The sequence below is a fragment of the Pezoporus flaviventris genome, unplaced genomic scaffold, assembly GCF_033815535.1.
Source record: "Pezoporus flaviventris isolate CSIRO_AGI_PZ_B2104156 unplaced genomic scaffold, CSIRO_AGI_Pfla_v1 ptg000078l, whole genome shotgun sequence".
NCBI lineage: Eukaryota > Metazoa > Chordata > Aves > Psittaciformes > Psittacidae > Pezoporus > Pezoporus flaviventris.
In genome coordinates, this window is record NW_026892626.1 from 15,767,809 (window position 1) to 15,786,997 (window position 19,189).

A 19,189-nucleotide genomic window follows, 5' to 3' on the forward strand; every position below is an offset into this window, starting at 1 on the left:
TGTGCTGCTCTCCTGACAGCCCTGCTCAATGGCTCTACACCTTGTGTGCCTCGCATCCCAAGGACCAGGGCGGGGTCACTCAATGCATCCATACCCTTCAGACACACAACGCAGGCAGAGCTGCTTTTTCCCAACTCCAGGATCATTTCATACCCATGGAAGCCCTGGAGAACGTACCACGAGCTGGGCACTCCTCTGCAGCTCCATGGCGTGGGCCGCTTGCTGCTGCAGGATGTACAGCTCATGCTGCCTCAGCAGCTGCTGATGGGAGAGGAGCTGGAGCTGATGAGCGTGCTGGAGGGAGCTCCTGGTCGGGGGGTACATGGCTGGCCACAGCGGTGGTGCCCGGTCCATCAGCTCCGCTGGGGAAGGAGCAGAGATGCAGCCAGGCAGGCAGAAGGATGAGTAGAGGATTCAGGATCACTCAAGGCAAGTGTCTCTACCCCAATCCCAGTGGAGGATGCCAAATGGGGGATGCCAAACACTGGGCTATGCAGAAATGCAATGGGGAAGCATTTTGTCTTCCCCTTGACAGCCCTACTCCCACCATCCCATGGGTCCTGGGGCCATCTGACTTGCTTTGCTCTCTAGGTACCCCTGGTTTGACTGCCCCTGGCTGAGCCCACGAGTAGACTCCCCAACAAAGGATTCCAAATCTGGGTGGTCCTGCAGGGGATGAGGAGCCACTGGTGAAGATTACTCATCTCCCATCTCCAAAACACACCTCCCGAGAGGCCAGCTCACCCTCACCCTACTGCTTACCAAAGTGTGGCAAGTGCTCGCTGGGGATCACCACAAGCTGCCCCGACTGTGGGTCTCTGGCAAACTGGTAGGCAGAAGGGAGAGCTCCCCCCATGGCAGGGGGGAAGCCTGGAGTCATGCCCTGGTGCAGGGAAGGGTGACCAAGTCCTGGAAGAAGAAACACCACAGTCACAACAGCTCCTACCCACATGAGAAACCACCTTCTGACTGCTCCAAAATACCCCGTCCCCTTTGATGAGACAGCAGCCTCACTGGGCACCAAGCAACACCTCTTCTTGGACTGCATTGGTGCAAACACCCATGGATATACCACTGTTCCCCAGGACACTCACCATAGGGATGGCCAGCCAGCCACATGGAAGGGCTCCCTGTCCTGGGGAGCCAGGGGTGGGCTGCCAAGTGTGAAGCTGGGTCTGCAGACCAGCGCCCGGAGCCTGTCAGCGCTGGGCCTCCTGTCACCATGAGGTTGGAGTTCAAGCCGTTCGTGGCGCAGCCGGAGGGGTGTATCCGAGCAAAATCTGCCAGCTCCTTGCTCTCTCTGGTGATGGAGGAGGCAAGAGGGACAGTGAGAGGTGGTATGAGTGCTGCAGGTTGCTGTGCAGCTGCTGAAGGAGCCCAGGGGCATGGAACAGTCTGAAGAATGAGTGTGCCTGCAACCCAGGGTTCAGACACTCAAGGAGAGCTGTGATGGAGGTGGTTAACATCATGTCCAGAATAAAACATCCCATCTCTCCATCCCTTTGGAGCAGGCACAGATTTGCAGCAGGATCTGTCTATAACCCCATGGTGCCTCACTCAGTGCTCCTCTGGTGCCAGCAGGTACACGAGGATGGATGCAACCCTGCCCTCTCCCTGCACAGACCCCACCTCCCTCCAACCCTCACCTGAGCAGCTTCTCCTGATCCCGCTCCAAGCGCCCCGCCAGGAGGTGGCTGTCCCGGTGGCGGCTCCTCTCATCCCCACAGTCATCTTCTGAGCGTCCATGCCCTATGAGACAACCCAGCACCATCAGACACCAGGAACAGCCTGTAGAAAGCGGCCCATCTCCTCTGGGCATGGAGAGGCAGGACACCCAAATGCCACCGCCCCTAAGACCGTTATGACGTTCAAGTCCTAAAGGCCTGGGTAAGGCTGTCTATGGGATGAAGATGTTCTCACTTGTGAGTGGTTTGATCTTCCTGTCTCCAAGCCATCAAGGGACTCACATACCAGGCCAGAACAGCTTCCCAGGACAGGACACCACTGGCCTGGGAGCACCGGGACCAAAAGGACTACTTCTGCTGAAGGACAGTGGCAGATTTCCCATCCCAGGCGCAGCTAAATCCCTGCATCAAGCCACACATCCTTCTTAACGCATCCTGCAGGGGTATGGATTTTCTCTCTGCATCTTCTGAAGCACCTTCCACTCCTGTAAACCAGTCTGGGAGCAATGGGCATGCTCTGAGTCCCTGTCCTTCTGCAGCAGGCAGAACCAGCACTATAGACCTTCAAGAAACCAGTGTGCACCACTCTGCACTTCAACCTGTTAGTGGGACTCTGCTTCTCTCCTCCCCGAGCCATGCAACAAGAAAGGGGCTGGCGAGGCAGGGACACATACGGCAGAGGAGGGCAAGAGTCCAAAAAGAGGGGCTGGATGTTTGGCTGGAGAAATGGCTTGTCCAGAATCAGAGCAGCTCTCGCAAATACAGCCTGGCACTGCAGCAGCTGCGTCTGCGAGAGGTTATGAACCACCTTCATAGGAGCAAACAGCAGTGCCAGCAGCAGGTATTGGAGCCACCCGTCACTTACTTCATGCAAGATTTTCACCCAATCTGCCTGATTTCAGGCTTGCTTTTCCCTTTTTTTTTCCCCCTAGCTTCTTTCTTGCATATAGATTTTCTCCACAGTTCCCTGCTGCCCCTCTCTGTGTTATGCTCTGGTGATAGATCCACACCTAAATCCCAGCCCTGTTTGCAGTGAGCAACCGGCCGGTCTAAGGGGACCAGGAGGAAGGTGTTTGCTTCCTTCCCTGCCCGGACAATGCTCTGCACCCCACAGGGCTCAGCAGTGCAGCACGGCCTCGCATGGCTGCACCCTGGCTCCCCACAGCCCTCACCAGGGTCCTCGCTCTCCCATCTGGATGAGGTTTGGCACACAGGAAAGCATCTCGGAGCATCAAGTCTATCCTGCTGACAGGCAGCCTTTTCAAGGAGGGCTCCGCAGTGTATTTCCTCAAACCTGGACAGCCCATGGTTTCTTTGCTGTCAAGTCTCCAATTCCCTTGGCTCTCACTGTCAGAAGGAATCCAGGAACAAGACAACATCTCTCCCAGCTCCTCTCCCCAAGGCTCCTTCCGCAGACTTCAAGCAGAAAGCAAAGATGCTTTAAAACCTGGCACACACCTCTCCGTCCCAAAGGACCTTCCAGGGTCACCCCATTTCCCTTGCAGGCTGGCAGGACACTGTGTGCAGTACCTGTCCCAACCAGCCCCTCCTTGGCTCACTGAACGATGCCCTGTGCAGTCTCCACTGCTCATGGCACAAGGCACAGGGGCTTGTGAATCCCTCTGGAAGCCCAGCATCCCTCCCTGCCTCCCTACCACCATCTCCACCCACACACAAATCCCCTTCCACTCCCTATACCATGTTTTTGTCCTTTTGGAGCCTCTTTTCCTATTTATCTTCCCCCAGTTGATGCCTTCTTCAGCATCAGGAATATGTAGCACACCCTCGGTTAGCTCTCAGCCTCCCTTTCTTGGCACAAGGTGAGCTGACCCCAAGCCTTTTATTAGAAACCCATTATTTTGTTCTTCTACCTCCGCTCCCTCTCCCATTTCCACTCCTTGTGCTCTGTTATTTATAGACAGGTTTAGCATCTTTTTTGCCTCATCCCCTCTCCAAACACACACGCACTTTCTTATTCCTCTCATCCCTGCCTAGCCCCCAGCCTGCCGACAGGACGGTCCCTTTTCTGTACAGACTGACGATTGTCCAGACAGTGAATGATCATTTTGTCTCTCTATATGAACATGACGCACGGACCCGCATAGAAAAATTCAATCAGTTATGCATGGAGGAAAGGCTCAGGCCCGTTCCCTTGACAACCAATGCCCAGCACTAAATACTTGCATTTTACTTGCCAAATACTACAGATTAGCCAACTAAAGCCTGCTTTCTCCTTCTTAAAAGGTCTAAACATTCAAGCACCGTCCACTCAGCGCAAGCAAGCTAATGTTATTAGACCAATATCTCTTGGCATACAAAAGGGGGGGGGGGGGGGGGGGGTGTGCAGCATTTGGGGGGCGAGAGGAGGAGAAAAGCAGTCTTGTTTTCTGTCTGAAAGCCAACTGCATCCCTTAGCAACGAGCCCGGAGGCCTGCCAGAATTCAACCCTTGTTTGCAGCCTTTTAGTTCGGCTCAGTAAATTACATTTAACGCAAGCTGGGAGCGTCTGGGACGATTGAACGGCTGAACAAACAGCTCCCTGTGCTGCCCACGAGGTGCTCCGGGCAGTGGGGAAGGCGATGGGAATGGGGAGAGGGGCTGCTGGCTGAGAGAGGAGTAAAGGGAGAAAAACGGGAAAGGCAAAGGCTAAACATGGAAAGTCAAGCGATGCTCGCCGGCCGCTTGCTTTGGCATCGCTCCTTGGCACGCCAGAGGCGAGCTCTCTCCATGCTGGGCAGCCCTCGGGTGTTATCTTGCTGCAGAAGCCAAGCAGAGCCCCAGATACCTCACCAGAGCCATCCCCTTCCTGCCAGCACCATGGCTTAAATCAAACCCATGGGATTAAAAGACCAGCACAAAGGTGGATTAAGTGGTTTTCCTGTCAGTCCCTTTGCTAACAAGGATCAAACACATGGAGATGGGGTGGACAGAGGGGATGGAAGGAGGAAAAGGGAAGTCTCTCTTGCACAGAGAGTCTTGCTCCCCACTGTGGTTTACAATGTGCCATTGGCTGGGAAGTGGAGGCAAACGGAGCTGAGGATGCCAAACTCAGCTCATGCCATAGAGACAGGCCTGGGGAACCTACCTTTGATGCTGCTGAGAGACAGTGAGCGATCCCTGTCCGCCAAGCTGGGCCCCAGTTTGCTGCTGCTGCTGCTGCTGTTGTCCTTCTGCCGGGCCACAGCCACGGCGATGCCGACGGGCAAGTGCCTCACCTCCACCTCGCCCTGGGAGCCGATGCTCTCCCGGCCAAAGGATTTGGCACTCTCAGGTCTCTCGGGGTCCCTTTTCAGCTGCTTCGCCGGCTGCTGCAGCAGCAGCTGCTGCACTTTGGAGGTGCCCAGCTGTGCAGAGTCCAACTTCACGTTGCCCAAGCCACCGAAGGGGCTCTTCTTGCCGCAGCTCTGCCGCGACGCCGTCTCCTTGGCAAAGCTGCCGCTGTACTTGATGAGGCTCTGCATGGCCGACCCTTCGCCATGCGAGGCGGGGTGGAGGACGTCTGCAGCACCCCTCGAGCCCACCACCGAGGACCGTGGCAAGCCACTGGGGTCAAGGTAGACCTTCTTGGCTTCCTCCTCCGCCCGGGTGACGTGGTTGTGCTGCGCAGCCAGCACCGCCATCTGCGTGGTGGCGAAGTTGCCCATCTCAAAGGGCTTCCACTTCTGCTCGGGTGGTTTCAGCTGAGCATGGTCCAGGTGCTGCCTGGAGGAGTCCAAAGTGCCATAAACCTTTGCTGCTTCTTTGGAGCTGGATCGCTGGAAGCGGTCCCGCTCGCAGGGGCGATGCTCTGCCTCCGGACTCGGCTTCAGCAAGTCCTTGGAAGCCAGGAACTCCCTGCTCTCCGGAGAGCCCAGCCCCGGCCGGTTGAGGAAGGGCTCCGAAGTAACCTGTCTCTTCAGTGCCATGGAGTTCGCCCTGATTACGGAGCCCTTCTCCCTCAGAGCCTCCATCCTTTTGGCATCACTGTGGCAAGAAAAGTCTTGGGACAAGAGCGTACGGGAGGCATCCGCGAGGCACCGCTCTGTGGGTGACTGCAGCACCCCCACCTTGCCAAGGTCCTTGTCCTTTGCCTTGTTGTCGCGGGCCTGCGAGGCGATTTGGATGGGCCCGCTCCTCTCGTCGTAGGCTTCGACCGAAGGCACAAAGGTGGGGGCGATGACTTTGTGCTCCCTCCCCAGCTCCTTGGCCGGCGGGAAGATGGTGTACATGCTGGAATGGATGGGCTGCGGAGGGAATGTCGTGGCCGGCGTCATCTTCCCCGGCTGTGAGGGATGCGGGGACGGGCAGCTGCAGGAGACATGCAAAGCACCCACGGAGGGCAGGAGGGGCTCCCCTCGCTTCAACCGCTCGGCGTGGGCATGTGCAGAAGGCCTCATGTTCTCATCGTGCCGAGCGGGATCCTTGGCACAGCGGTCCTGCTCGGCACCCAGGACCTTCAGCATGGGGTCCCCACCACCGTTGCAGTTGCTGAGGGAAGAGCTCTGCAGCGGGTTCTTGGACTTGGGTTCCCCACCGCCACCACCCCGATTTGGCATGTGCTCAGCCAGGAACGGGGAGAGGCGCTCACCAACCTTCACTGCCTTCTCCACCACGCTTACTTTCCGCTCGCTGTCGGGCTTAGTGTCCTGTGTGAGGTCAACCACGCTGTGGGGCCGGGGCTCCTCCTTCGGCTTGCTCTCCTTCTTGGCAAAGGGCAGGGATAGATCGCTCCGGCATGCCCGCTCCTTCCCACCCGGGTCTTTGAGGCTTTCTTTTGAGCTCTTGTGCAACTGCCCAAGGTCCTTCTCCCGGAGCAAAGTGCTCGACGTGTGGTTGCCCACGGTCCTGGAGAGAGGAGGCTGCGGGTGCAAAGCGGACTGGCCTGCATGGCCAGAAAGGTAGAACCCATCTGAAGAGCAAAAGCAAGTGAAATTACTGTGGGCCTCCAACAGCCCTATGGGAGACAGGAGAGAGGTGGCAAACCGGGAGGGAATGGGGTTCAAGGATGTGTCAGACACGGCCTAGAAGGACTAGGGCAAAGGAGACCATCTCCATGTGGCCCAGGTGGTACGGACAGCCCTGTCTCTGATGCACACTGAGCCTTGGGATGAGGCAGCACATGGGGACTTCAAGGAGGGACCCAGCTGGGTTCCCTACAGCACAGCCACAACCAGTACTGTTGTACTGGAAACATCCCTGGATGATAACCTTAGGGCACTCCTGCTCTTCACCCTCAACATCCCAGCACCCAGAGCCAAGCAGGCCTAAAGGACAGGATGAGCACGCAGGGGTGACCAAGGGAAAAGGCGTGCAGGGACCCAGACTCACCTTTCTGCGACTCGAAGAGGCTGTGCTGACCCAGCTGGGCCAGGAGAGGACTGCCGGCGCTGGGGGGCTCGAGGTGGCTCAGGGGAATGTACGACGGGTAGAGCCCATTCGGCAGATGGGAGAAGCCTGAGGAAAACGGGAAACAGAAGAGGGAAGCGTGTTTAAGCCCAAGCGGCACGTTGCCTTGGAACCAGCCCCGCAGGAGCACAGACTGTTGTGGCTGTCGGTCCCTCGCGCGCCAGGAGCGGTGGCTGCGGGGATGCAACGCACAGCACACATAGGGGAATGGTGCTTGGGACCCCCCCCCCCCAGGTGCTGATCCCCCCACTGTGGGTCCCCAGCTTGCCCTTGGCAACTCTGTGGGGCCTTATGCAGCAAATGCAACGTGCTGCTTCTGAGCAGAGCCTTAAATCTGAAGGCTGAAGGACCAAACTGCCTCACTGAGAAGCTGTTTTATCACACATACGGTGGTGACCTGTGGGTGAGGGCACTCCCCAACATGATCCCCCAGCAGTGTTAAGAACCTCTTGCCAGCATGGCTTTGCCAGCACAGCCCATCTGCCCCGCACTGGGTACAGGCTTTAGGAAAGCACTAGAGCATCCTCCACAGCAGCTCACACAAAGCGCAGTTTTACGTATCCCAAACCAGCATCTTATCCCAGAGGGAAGTAAAGCAGAGCAAAAAACCACCCACTCACAGGCTGATAGGAAAGCAGCGTGTCGCCAAGGCCCTGCTGCCAGAGGTCTGGATTATATCCTGGACACTGGGGCCTCTTCCAAGAGTGGGCCCCCCAGAAACGTCCTCATGCAAATAACCATCACCACGAGTGAATACAATCACTGTAATAGCGGTAGTAACACAAGCTCTTGGCTCCAGGCAGCAACTCCTCTGCAACACTGCCACCAAACGGCACCCGCGCAACACTACAAACCCCACTACTGCGAGAACCGGCATCCCAGTTGGTGCCATCGTTTCAAACACAAATAAAAGCTATCAGGAGAGGCTGAAGAAGCCAGTGAAGCCCTCTGCAGCCCTCCTCCCTTCCCCTCAGGCTCCATTAGCAACCAGCTTCCCCAGAATTCAACGATCCTACTGAAAACAACCAGGCAACAAGCTTCTCAAGGGTCCAGCATCCAAGTGGATCGAAGCATCATTACACCGAAAACCCAAAGGGAGAGAGGGAAGTTCAGCCCCCGGAGCTGCACGTGGAGCACCATCTGCAAGAGCTAGTCAATATTTCACATTATTTAGACAGCCAGGATCTCTTTCGCATACATGTTTGCATCCCGGCATATGTGCCTCACCGACGTGGTGCTCCACGCAGCTCCCGGCCAACATCCGTCACCCAAAAGATCCCAGTGGCATCACCTGCTCACACCAACATCCCGCGGCAGGACCAGGGCAGCTGCTGTGCCCATGAAGTTCAACGCAGAGCCCATTCCCAGCAGGTAGAACTCGCTGTTTAACCTTGTGCAGGGTGCTCGAAAGGCACCGAGCGCGCACACACATTCACACCTCTCCTTGGTAACCCCGAAACCTTCACTCTGGAGCGCTTCCAAACACCTCTGCTTCTTGTATGGCTTGAAAAGCACTTGGAGCACCCAGGAGCACCTACCCTGGCTCCACTGTGAGCAGCTCCACTGCGCAGCGTGTGCCTCAGCCACACCACCTCCGTCGCGCCGCGCCGGCACGGCTGGGCTGGCCGTGAGCCAGCATCTGGAGCAGGAGCGACACGCTTCCAATGGAACGCAGTCCCATCTGGCACAGCACATGGCTGCAGCGTGGTGAACCCCCTGCAGCAACCCATGCCACACCAGCCGGCAGCCCCGGCCCCACACATGAGACCCTTTTCCCAGGCAGACCTTCGTCCCGGCTGTAGGCGCTCCAGCATCGAGATCACATCCCAGCGCTGCAGATAGCACCGTGCCCATGGCATGTCCCCACTTGCACATGGTGCAAGGACAAGAAGCTACCTGCAGAGCTTCAGGAAGGGGACACAAACCATCCCTGCTGTCCAGCACAGGGACACCAGCACATAGCTTAAGCTGCTGGTACCCAAAGAGGCAGCCTTTTGGTACCAGTTATATTCCTGGTTCCACCAGGGCAGCTCCCTGCCTGCAGCATCTTATCCTGCCCAGGGACAATATGGGGTCAGGCCCGGCCCCAAATGCTCTGGCGGTTCCTTCACAATCAGCAGCATCACATCCCAGCACCGTGACCCAGCCTCAACCCCCAGCTGCAGGAGGAAGAGGAGCAGTAGGAAGGTAGGTTGAAACAACAAGGGGACAAGGAACTGTGGGATGACAGTGGCCAAAGAGCAGATGAAATATCCCTTCCAATAACCCAGCATTAAGATGAGCCCTCACAAAGCTCTTCCAGCCACTGTGCTGAAGAAGGTGGAGAAACTGAGGCACGGGCAGGTACAAAGGCTTGACTGCATCACCCAGCAGCAAAACCATAGAGCCATTTGAACCCCAGCCTTGGGTTTACCAGCAATACTGTTTTCCCTTGCAAAGTGCCCAGAGGAGAAGCTGCCCGGGCTGTATTTACCTGGCTTGTTCCCAGCCAGGAACCAGAGCTGGGGCAGGAAGGAGGGATCTGAGCCACAGCCTTCCTGAGGATGAACCCAATGCAAATCCAACCTTCAGGCACTGCCAGAGCATCCCTTCCTGCATAGAGCCCTGCAGCAGCGATGCTGATGGGCTGGCATTAGACTCACAGCCCAAAACTTGCTGCCCTGCTCCCCCGGGCAGGACCTGGAGGTGAAGCTGTTCTCCATTCTCTAAGTAGCTGCATTTGCAGGAGGCAGCCGCGGGCAAGTCGCTCCCTCCTTGGATCTCCGTGCCAGAAAGCGATGCCAAGGGGAGAAACCCTACCGCAGTGAGCAACGCACAGCTCACCCCAACCATGGGCTTCTGCCAGCAGAAAGGGAGGGGAAAGGGGGGAAACCACAACCATCTCTATGTGCCCAGGGCCAGAGTGTTTGCTGAACCAGCGCAGGATCCGCTTCGCCCAGGGACACGCCAACAGGTCCCAGCAGGCTGAGCCACGCTCCTCCGGCCGACTGCGTGCCCAGAGGCGGGCTGGCACCACGGTGCAGGCAGGGAGGGGTGAGCTGGCAGCACTGCCAGCCCCACACCAGCTGTGCCCCCCTCTCCTGCCAAGCCACACTGTGCCAAAGGCATGTGCCCATCAGCACGGCCTCTGGTCACCTGGGAAAGGCACCACCAACACGGAGCTCATGCGAGTGCTTTGTGAGCATGGGCACAGAGAATCCCAGACTGGTTCGGGTTGGAAAGGACCTTAAGATCATCCAGATCCAACCCCCTGCCACGGGCAGGGACACCTCACACTAAACCATGGCACCCAAGGCTCTGTCCAACCTGGCCTTGAACACTGCCAGGGATGGAGCATTCACCACTTGTTTGGGCAACCTGCGGCAGGGCTTCACCACCCTCACTGTCAAAAACTTCTTCCTTGTATCCAACCTGAACTTCCCGTTTCAGTTTGAACCCATCACCCCTTGTCCTGTCACTACAGTCCCTGAAGCAGCCCAGCTCAAAGGCTTTAAGGGGCACAGAGATCATCCCTCAAGCCACCTCAACCCAGCCGGCAGCCCAAATTAACATCCCTGCCCAGCTCCCCTTGTGATGCTCCAGTGGGTGCAGTGGATGAGCACAGAAGAGCAATGCACACCCATCCCCTTCCTTCCCAGCTCCAAACGTACCTGCTTTGCACAACTGAGACATAAATCACTAAGGGCTGTTATTAGAGGAACTTGGCGGGTGCAGATGTGTCAGCGCGGTTGAAAACAACTCCTTCATTTTTGCTCAGCTCTCCAAAAACGGCACCAGGAGTGGGGAAGAGGTGACTCACCCCCGAGAGGGGATGTGACTGATGGGGAGATGAGATAGCAGCAACCACACAAACCACACACCAAACGTCTGGAGGCCACAGGTCGCGCCTGGGGAAGCGGGAGGGAAACGGCCTCACGTGCTCAGCCCGCTCAGGGTTACCCAAAGCTCCCCGGGAGGAAGGAGCCACCAAGAAACAAGAGGTGGCAAAGGCAGGCAGACATGGCTGCGGCAGTGCCTGCATGCTGCCAGGCACCGGGGGGCTCTCTCCATCTCACCCCAAGCCTGGCTTGGGAAAGAGACAGGGAGGAAGGGGACATGCTGGAGGGGACACATTAGAGCTCAATACCATCCTCCCTGTGGACACAGCTCAGGCCAATGAGCCATCCGTGATGTGGGATGTGTGTGCACCAGCACCCGGGTGGCACCTTCAGAGCATCCCCACGCTGCCCCCCATGCTGGCTGCTGACCTGGTGCAGAGCTGATGGCTCACTTGGGCATTCATCAAGGGTGAAGAACAGCAAGCAGGAGCAACAGAGAGAACACTCAATGGGGAATTCACCCTCGTAGTCAAGGTCTGTTTTCTCCAAACCAGCCATGAGCATCAATGCACCAAGGAGATGCAGCATCCGCAAAGCTTCCACTCACACCCCGGAATGGCTCTCTGGTCCCTGCTGTCACCTCAAAGGGAATCACACAACAGGACACAGAACTGTGATGACCCTGGTGGCAAGAAGTTGGCCACATGCAAGGCTGGCTGCAAAGAACTGAAGCTGAGCCTCAGGCACAAGCCACCTGTGCCAAAGAAGCCACAGCCCTGGCACCGGAAGACCCCTGGAGAAGTGAAGTAACTCCCCACCAGCCCCATCTGCCCGTTATGGGTTTTGCACTTGTGAAATACTTCCAACCGCCAGCATCTTGCCCCATCACCCCCGGGCTGTGATGGACCCACAGCTGCTGGCACCATGCAGCGCTATGCATGGGGACACAGAGGAGCCCGAGCCAAAAAGCCTGGTCCTCGAGGGGCTGGAAAACACAGCAGCAAGGCTTCGCGTTTATTGCCATGGGATGTTTTCAACTCTGCATCCCCGTTGCAGCCAGGGTCTCATCTGGCTGCTAGGCTCTAGCACGGAGCAGGAGCTCTCTTGGCTGAGAGCATGGTCACCTCTTCCCCAGTCCAGCTCTCAGCGCCTCACAGGCAGCCAACTGGGACACCAGTCCATGCCACAAACAGCTGGATAAACGCTTATGTCCTCATGAATCCCTGCAGAGAGGGAGGGAGGGGAACTGGGAGAAGTCCAAGCACAGTGAGTACCCGCTGGCCGCCAGCCCCCTCCCACCACCACCAGAATCATCCCATCACCAGTGCATCCCTGATCCTCCAGCTTCCCACTGGAAACCCTTTCAGGGCCTCCCCTCCAGCACATCTCTGCCCCACAACACAGGGGCACGCAGCACGGCCACAGCTATTTCTCATGCACACATTTATGGCTGCAAACAGCTGAGAGCCAGGAGTGCTGACAGGGTAAATCTTTGCCGCCTCCTCCCCTTGTCTGCCAGGGCAGCTCCAGTGACACCCGAGGCACCGGAGCCGCCTTGACTCAGTGCCATGCACGAGACAGCAGCAATACAAGTCCCTGAACATGCTGGGCTGAAACCAAAGCCCCTGGATCAGATGCTCCTGGACCACAGCAGCAGCCAGGCCCCATCCCTGTCCTCAAAGCCATCACAGCCCTCCACCCCAAAACCCGACCCGGTTGTATTTACACCCCGTGCTACGGGACTGGCAGTTGCTTCAAAGTCTTAATTTACAGCCTCGATTCTCCATGTCCCCTGAAGGGCCTCAATCTCATCCCCCAGATCCACAACAGCCAGATCAATTTAACTCCTCGTTTAATCTTCTAAGGGTCCCGGTGAGCTCAGAGACGGCATCTTCCAGCGGGGGGTCTGCGTTCCCGGCCTTTGCCGGCTCAAACAGCGTCACAGCACTTTCCTTCAGCTGCAGAAATCACTGCCTTTAAAAGCCAAGGCGAGTTCCTTCCCCCAGCTCAGCGCAGCTCTCTATTGTTTCTTTTAATTTCATTTCATTCCACGGGGGAATCTGTGTCCAGGCTGCTTTATTTTTAAGTGCCTCTTGCTCAATATTTACTATGTCTTGCAGGCTGCGTCAGCGCAGGAACGCCGGGGTTCCGACGAGCCCTCCCGCAGCCGCTATTACCCCGTGCCATGATTTTACTGCTGCGCGCACCAAAGGGCAGGATACGTGCGCAGGGCACGGAGGGTTCCCTGCTTCCATAGAAATAAATATCAGGCTGAGCGCTACTGCTCACCTCCTCCTCACCCGGGAGCTGGAACAGCCCCAATGGGCTGGAGATGCCGGAGGAGGAGAACACGGGAAGAAGTGGCTGCAAGGGATCGGTACTCACACACTGGCTCTGCCCCCGGTGTCCTGCAGACTCAGCTTCCACCATGCAGCAAAGCAAATGCAATCTGAGGTGGACCAGTGGTTCAGGAACTGGGGCCACAGGAGGAGGACAATAAGATGCCCTAAGATCTCCCGCAAGGTCACCCACCAGCTCCTTGCTGACAGGTCTTACAGGGTGAAGAAAGAAGCCACCCTGGTGGGGACACAAATCCCTGTGGCAGAGAAAAGGTGGCTTTTCCTCCTGCTGGAGAGGGTCAGGCTGGAAACCATGCCCTTGGCATGATGCACAACCCAGCCTGGAACACAGAGTCTGGGAAGCACCGACCCAGTCCCGCATTAATCCTGACACACAAGCACTCAAACCAGCGTTAACCCTCCTGGGTCACCACCAGCTGCTGCAGCAGCAGCCTCTCCTCCATGTTCCCAGCCTGAAATCCCCCACCACGCTGGATGTCTCTCCTTTTCCACTGGTATAATTAAACCTGACACCCCAATGGGGGTCCACCAAACCCTCCAGGCCCTCACTACACAACCACAGAGCTTTCCCGGAGTAGCACGGAGTAACTCAGTGGGCTCTTCAGCTCCACATTCACTAAGATGCTGTATGGAAATCAGAAAAGAGTAATTTTAACTCTCAAAATGATTAGCAGAATCCCCAGGAATGCAGAAGCTGGCTGCTAGGTTGCAGTCTCCTTCCTCTCCTCATTTTCTAGGACAGCACCAAAATGCTTCTGCTCTGGTCCATCCTTCATCACAATGAAGACACTCCAGCCATCAGAGGCCAGCACAGGGCTCTATTAGGGCTGATTCTGCTCCAGGCATTGGGCACCCACATTTGATGTGGTTGCTCCCCATTTTTCCTAAGCCCAGAAACTGAATCCACCCTATTTATTAGTCCTTTAAACCACCCCAACTCCGTGCAGAAGATGTGATGCAAACAAGCGAGTCCCTGCTCCCTGCAGGCGAAGTCTGGGCAATTAACCCAGCACCAGCCATGCACCGGCTCAGAGCTGCTGTCCCGTGCCTTCGTTAAGGAATAGAGCTCGTTACCCTTCACTGCCGGTGCCGGGAGAGCTACAGGCGCTCGGTGGGGGAGGTTATTGTGGGATGGCACTGGTGCTGGTCCCCACATCACCTGCACTGAGTGCCTGCCAGCAGCAATTAAATCAGCCTTCAAAGAGAGATCCCAGCTTTCCCAGCACCATTAGCCGTGCCCTGGAGGGAACATGGTCTATTTTCAGCCACAATGACTTAAGACCAGGTCACCAGCAGGTTAAATGGGACCGTGCAGCATTATCTGCGTGGCCTCCCATTGAGAAATTAAACACCGCTGGGTGATGGGCAGCAGCCAGCGCTGCGGATGAACGCACGGCGCCCACCACAAGGTAAATGCCACCAGCACAATGCTCCTCTCGGCTTCCCATCACTGCTGCCCTGGTCACCTTCCTTCTGTGCGCAGTGAAGGCCACCATGGGATCACCCCTAGGTTCATCCCAACCCGGCCTCCTGTCAGGCACAGAGAGGAGGGGCTGCAGAGAGGATGATCCCCACCATGCCTAAGCCCCCATTCTGCAAACCCAAACGCGCACTGTGCCAGACCGGGGCTGCTAATCTCAGCCCTTTCCTCCATAAATCCAACTGGAAGTCTCCAGTCCTGGGGACTGCCCCAAGCCACCGGTTCCACCATGGTTTCCCCAGGTCCATCAGAGAGGTGCTATCTCCCCACAGCAGCTCCAGCTGCTCTCCTGATAGATCCCCCACCAAAACACAACCAGCCACCCCAGCAGTAACATCTGGCGGGGAGGTGGCAGCTGGATGCGGGTTTGTTTTGCCCCGCAGGCCCCTGCCGGGTGCAGTCAGCACGAGCTGGGATGACTCAAAAGCCCTGGGAGACGCGGCCTCTGTCACTGCTTATTTTAGACCTTCAGGTTTGCAAAGCGGCTGCCAGCGCCTCTCAGGGTTTGCCTTGCAAAGGGAGGTGGCACTGCAAGGGGAAACTGAGGCACAGAGGGGCACAGCGCCCTGATCAGACCTCAATGCCAACACATGCAAACAGCCTGCACGACACGGAGGTCCTGGCAGCAAGAGGGGACTGGCTCCGAGAACCACCCCAGGGCTGGAGCAAGGACATCACTGATGACCCAACCGTGTTCAAATGGCTTCAGAATCACAAGTCCCACTTAAATGCAGCAAGGCCAGGATGGGGTAAAAGCACTGCATGTACTGCTCCGTGTGCCACAGGGGTGAACACATCCATCCCGCCCCCAGAGCCTCCACAGCATCTGCAGGGATCAAAACACCCTGGAGAAATCCAGTGACAGGCGCAGGCATTTAGGGGTGCATCAAGGAGATCCACAGCTGGAGCACATTCCCATAAGCTTCTTTTCCTTAGGAAACCAGGCACTAAAGCTCACCCTGTGCTCAGGCTCTCCTCCTGACCCCACATTCAGCTCCTGCACACCTCACATCCCCCTGAACATCAGCCCATGCCATCTTTTCTGTGAAGAAGCTCTGAAACATAAAGCAGAAGGGTCTCTGCAGCCAGCAAACGCCCACCACCACACACCTCCTCAATGGTAACAGGAGACAAACAGAGGCAGATATTATGGCGGTGAGGTTTAATTCCCAATGAATTATGCAAATCCATATTCAAACCCAAGCACAGCCTTTGGGCTCCTGACAAATTGCCAAGCTGGTTCCGATGCCACCCGGCAGGGGAAGCACTGGATGGATGCCCTGTATATGTATATATACGCACACGTTAAGTGTTTGTACATCTCAACTAGGGAGACCAAGGAGCACCTCAAGAACAATCCCAAGAATAAATCTGTGTTTCTCCTTCCTCCCAGCTGTGTTTAGCCTGGCCAGGGAAGGCCACTGAGCTTTCGTGCGCTCTGCAAGATGGAAGCAGCCTGGGTTGACGATGAGATTTGAAGCAGGAAAGAAGATCAAATTCATCATGGATAGGGCTGGGAAGGAAGGAAGGCAAAGGGGAAAGCCTAAAGCGCTTGTGGCAATACAAATGCTAGCCCTGAAACCAAGCAAAGGAAGATGTGTCTATAAAACAGTCAGAGAGGGCTCATCTGATGGAAGCAGGAATTCCCGATCCCACACAAACCCCAAACATCCATTAAAAGCAGCAGAAGAATCACTGCTTTGTGCCACTGTCATCAGGGAGAAAGCCCGGCTGCAGCACTGGGATTGCAAAGGGAAACTCTGGCAGAGCTGAGCCAGGAAAGGTGTGCTGGGCTCTCACTGGCACCCATCGTCACTCACCTGCCTGCATCTTTCCTAGCTGGAATACTACCCACTCGACTTGTGTGACACAGCATATGGGGTGCTCACCACCCAGCACATCAGGACACAGAACCCCAGAATCACACACACCGTGCAGGGATAACACGGGGCTATTCCATTCCCACTAGTACTGCCTGCAAGCAGCAAAGAATCCCTTCAAAACCCTCCCTCCCAAGCACGCTGGCCATCCCAATTATTAGTTTTATTTTTGGTTTAATTAAAAGCAATTAAACCAAATGTATTAAAAGCACATTGAAGCCACAGGGAATTCTGCTGAGAAGGGATTGAGGGCAGAAAGGGAAGCCCAAGCAATCCATCTAACCATGTAACATAAAAAGGGCTCTTTGCTCGCAGGGACGCGGCAGGGTAAGATAGATGGATGGTGGCAGAAGCAAGAGCAACCTTTGCAGAAGTTGCTGGGGATACAGATGTAGAGAAAGGGCTGAATGCCTTCAAATCTCTCTTATTCCTCTAAAAATGCACTTTCTCTCCTGAACACAGCACTCTGCTCCTTCCCTTGCTCCGAGCCCACCATGTTCAGCTTGCCTGCCTGCATCCAGCTCCCTCAAAATGGCTCTTTGGCCACTGCTACGCCAGCAATAAAATTTATTCCCAAGGTCACTTCAGTCCTTTTGCCCCTATTTCAAGTCTCACTGGATTTAAACAAAAGCCAGCTTCAAGCTGCACCAAGCCCTTCCTCACCCCCTCCTTTCTGCCCATCACCTCCCTGATTTAGAGATACCAAACTCTCTCAACTACCTTTTGCTTCCCATAACTGTTGGTGACAACAGCTGGAGGGGAAAACCGGAGCGTATCATGCACGGAGGAGCTGATGGTTGCAGGGTGGGCAGAGAACCCAACTGTCCCCTGTGTGCGGCAGGGCTCCTGTCACACCGTGCCCCAGCCATGGGGATTAAAGGGTTTGTGTTATTTCCATCCCCTTGGTGTTTAAGAGCTGGAGAGAAGCAAACAAGCAAATACAGAGCAGAGAGAAACGGCGGTTTTCCCCACCACGATGCCTGCGCAAATCCAGATGTGCCATCCCGGAGTGAAGCCAGCCAGAAACGTGAGGCTGGGAGGAAACATGGGGAGAAGGAAACCCCCCCAAATCCTCCTGGCCACTGGAGCCTTTCCCTCCCAAAGCTGGCTTTTTAAAGCCCATTCCCAGCTGGAAGAGCCAGCGAGGGGCTGCCACAGTTCTCTCCCTTACCCCGCAAGCAGGGAGCTACCCTCATCTCCCCACCTTCCCCAACCCGCCTGCGTTTTCGGGTCGCCGAGGGCACCCCGTGCTCTCCGTTTCAGCAACGAGGCAGAACAAAGCACTCCCTTGTCCTCAGCACCTCGAGCGGGGCGATGCTGGATCGCGTTACCTAACCCAGACCGACATCTCCTCATCCCGGCAAGGCAGCTTTCATGTCAGCACATGCCAGCCTGGCCCCGATTCCCTGCACCACCTCCCGCCCCGAGCTTTAAACTGGACCAGTTGAGTACACGCCGAAAACACACAGGGGCCTTGTTTCAACTCGCCCGGTGCTAACCCCAGCTGAAGGAGGTGATCCGACACCGGGCACAGCCGCGGCCGAACCGCAAGGCGCTCACCTGGAAGGCTGCCACGACTGCGTTCATTCCCCTCCAACAATGTTCATTTCCATATTCATCGCGAGATGGTGAAATGACAAGACGGAGGGGGGGGGTTATTTACTATGTAATTATAAACTAATTTCAGCTCTAGCTTGGGTTATCCTAGCAAGGAGAGCTAAAATTTCCCTTACGAAAGCCCTGCTCTGTTAACCACGTCTGCAGCGAGATTAATTCCCCGCAATTTCCATTTCTGCAACAGCTGCTGTGTTGGGAAACAGCAGGAGCCTGTCCCCAATGCCGGGGACCTGCCTGGCGCCCCACGCCACCCCCCAGCTAGGATTTCTAGCACCAGCTCATCCTCTGGATCAGATTTTCACTGGCACACCACCAGTCGGGGCTGGGACCGGCGGTTGTACAAGCCCAGCAAGGAGACTCGGTGATGGGCAGGCGCAAGGCTGGCTTGGGGCGGGAGACGGGCTGCTAGAAACCACGCTAATGAAGAACATCTTTCCCACTAGCATGTATCTGCTGCCCGTTCAGCTGGAGAAGGTATTAGAAGCCCTAACACAGCGGAGGATCCTGCAGGACCTTGCTCCGAGTAAGTTTACGTCACCCCATGGCCCTCGGGCTCTTGTCCACAGTCCAAACCTAACTTCTCTACCACCAGTGACCGCCACTTGAGATGGGAACTCCAGAGGGGTTGGAAGACAGGGTGGACAGTCCTTCGCACCCCTCCTGAGAGACCGTGATGCCCCCCCCACCACAACCCACCCAATCACTGGGACATGAGAAAAACACATCCCCAGCACACCAAGAATGCGCAACGGGAGACTCCCAAAAATGCAGATATCCCTTTTTCCCCAACATTTCATTCCCTTTGCAAAACCAGACACTGCTCCTGCCTTGCTTACAGCCTGCGAGTTGGCCACAAGCCCAAGGGAACTGCAGGGGCATCACTTAACGGCCAAAGGGCCGGAATACCGGGTGGAAATGAGAGACTGCAACGGGTCCAAGCACAACCTCCCTATCCGACACAGAC

General features: G+C 56.3%; 1 protein-coding gene across 5 annotated transcripts in view; it reads right to left on the reverse strand.

The window, feature by feature from the left end:
* TNRC18 (trinucleotide repeat containing 18) overlaps nt 1–19,189 on the reverse strand; it is a 55,848-nt gene that overhangs the window by 30,791 nt on the left and 5,868 nt on the right. For all 5 annotated transcript variants that reach the window (XM_061473480.1, XM_061473481.1, XM_061473478.1 and 2 more), the window contains 6 exons: nt 6,993–7,118; nt 4,771–6,573; nt 1,647–1,749; nt 1,095–1,300; nt 763–909; nt 178–362 (listed from right to left, as the gene is read on the reverse strand). In XM_061473480.1, coding sequence (XP_061329464.1) covers nt 178–362; nt 763–909; nt 1,095–1,300; nt 1,647–1,749; nt 4,771–6,573; nt 6,993–7,118 — 2,570 coding nt within the window. The remainder of the gene's footprint in view (nt 1–177; nt 363–762; nt 910–1,094; nt 1,301–1,646; nt 1,750–4,770; nt 6,574–6,992; nt 7,119–19,189) is intronic.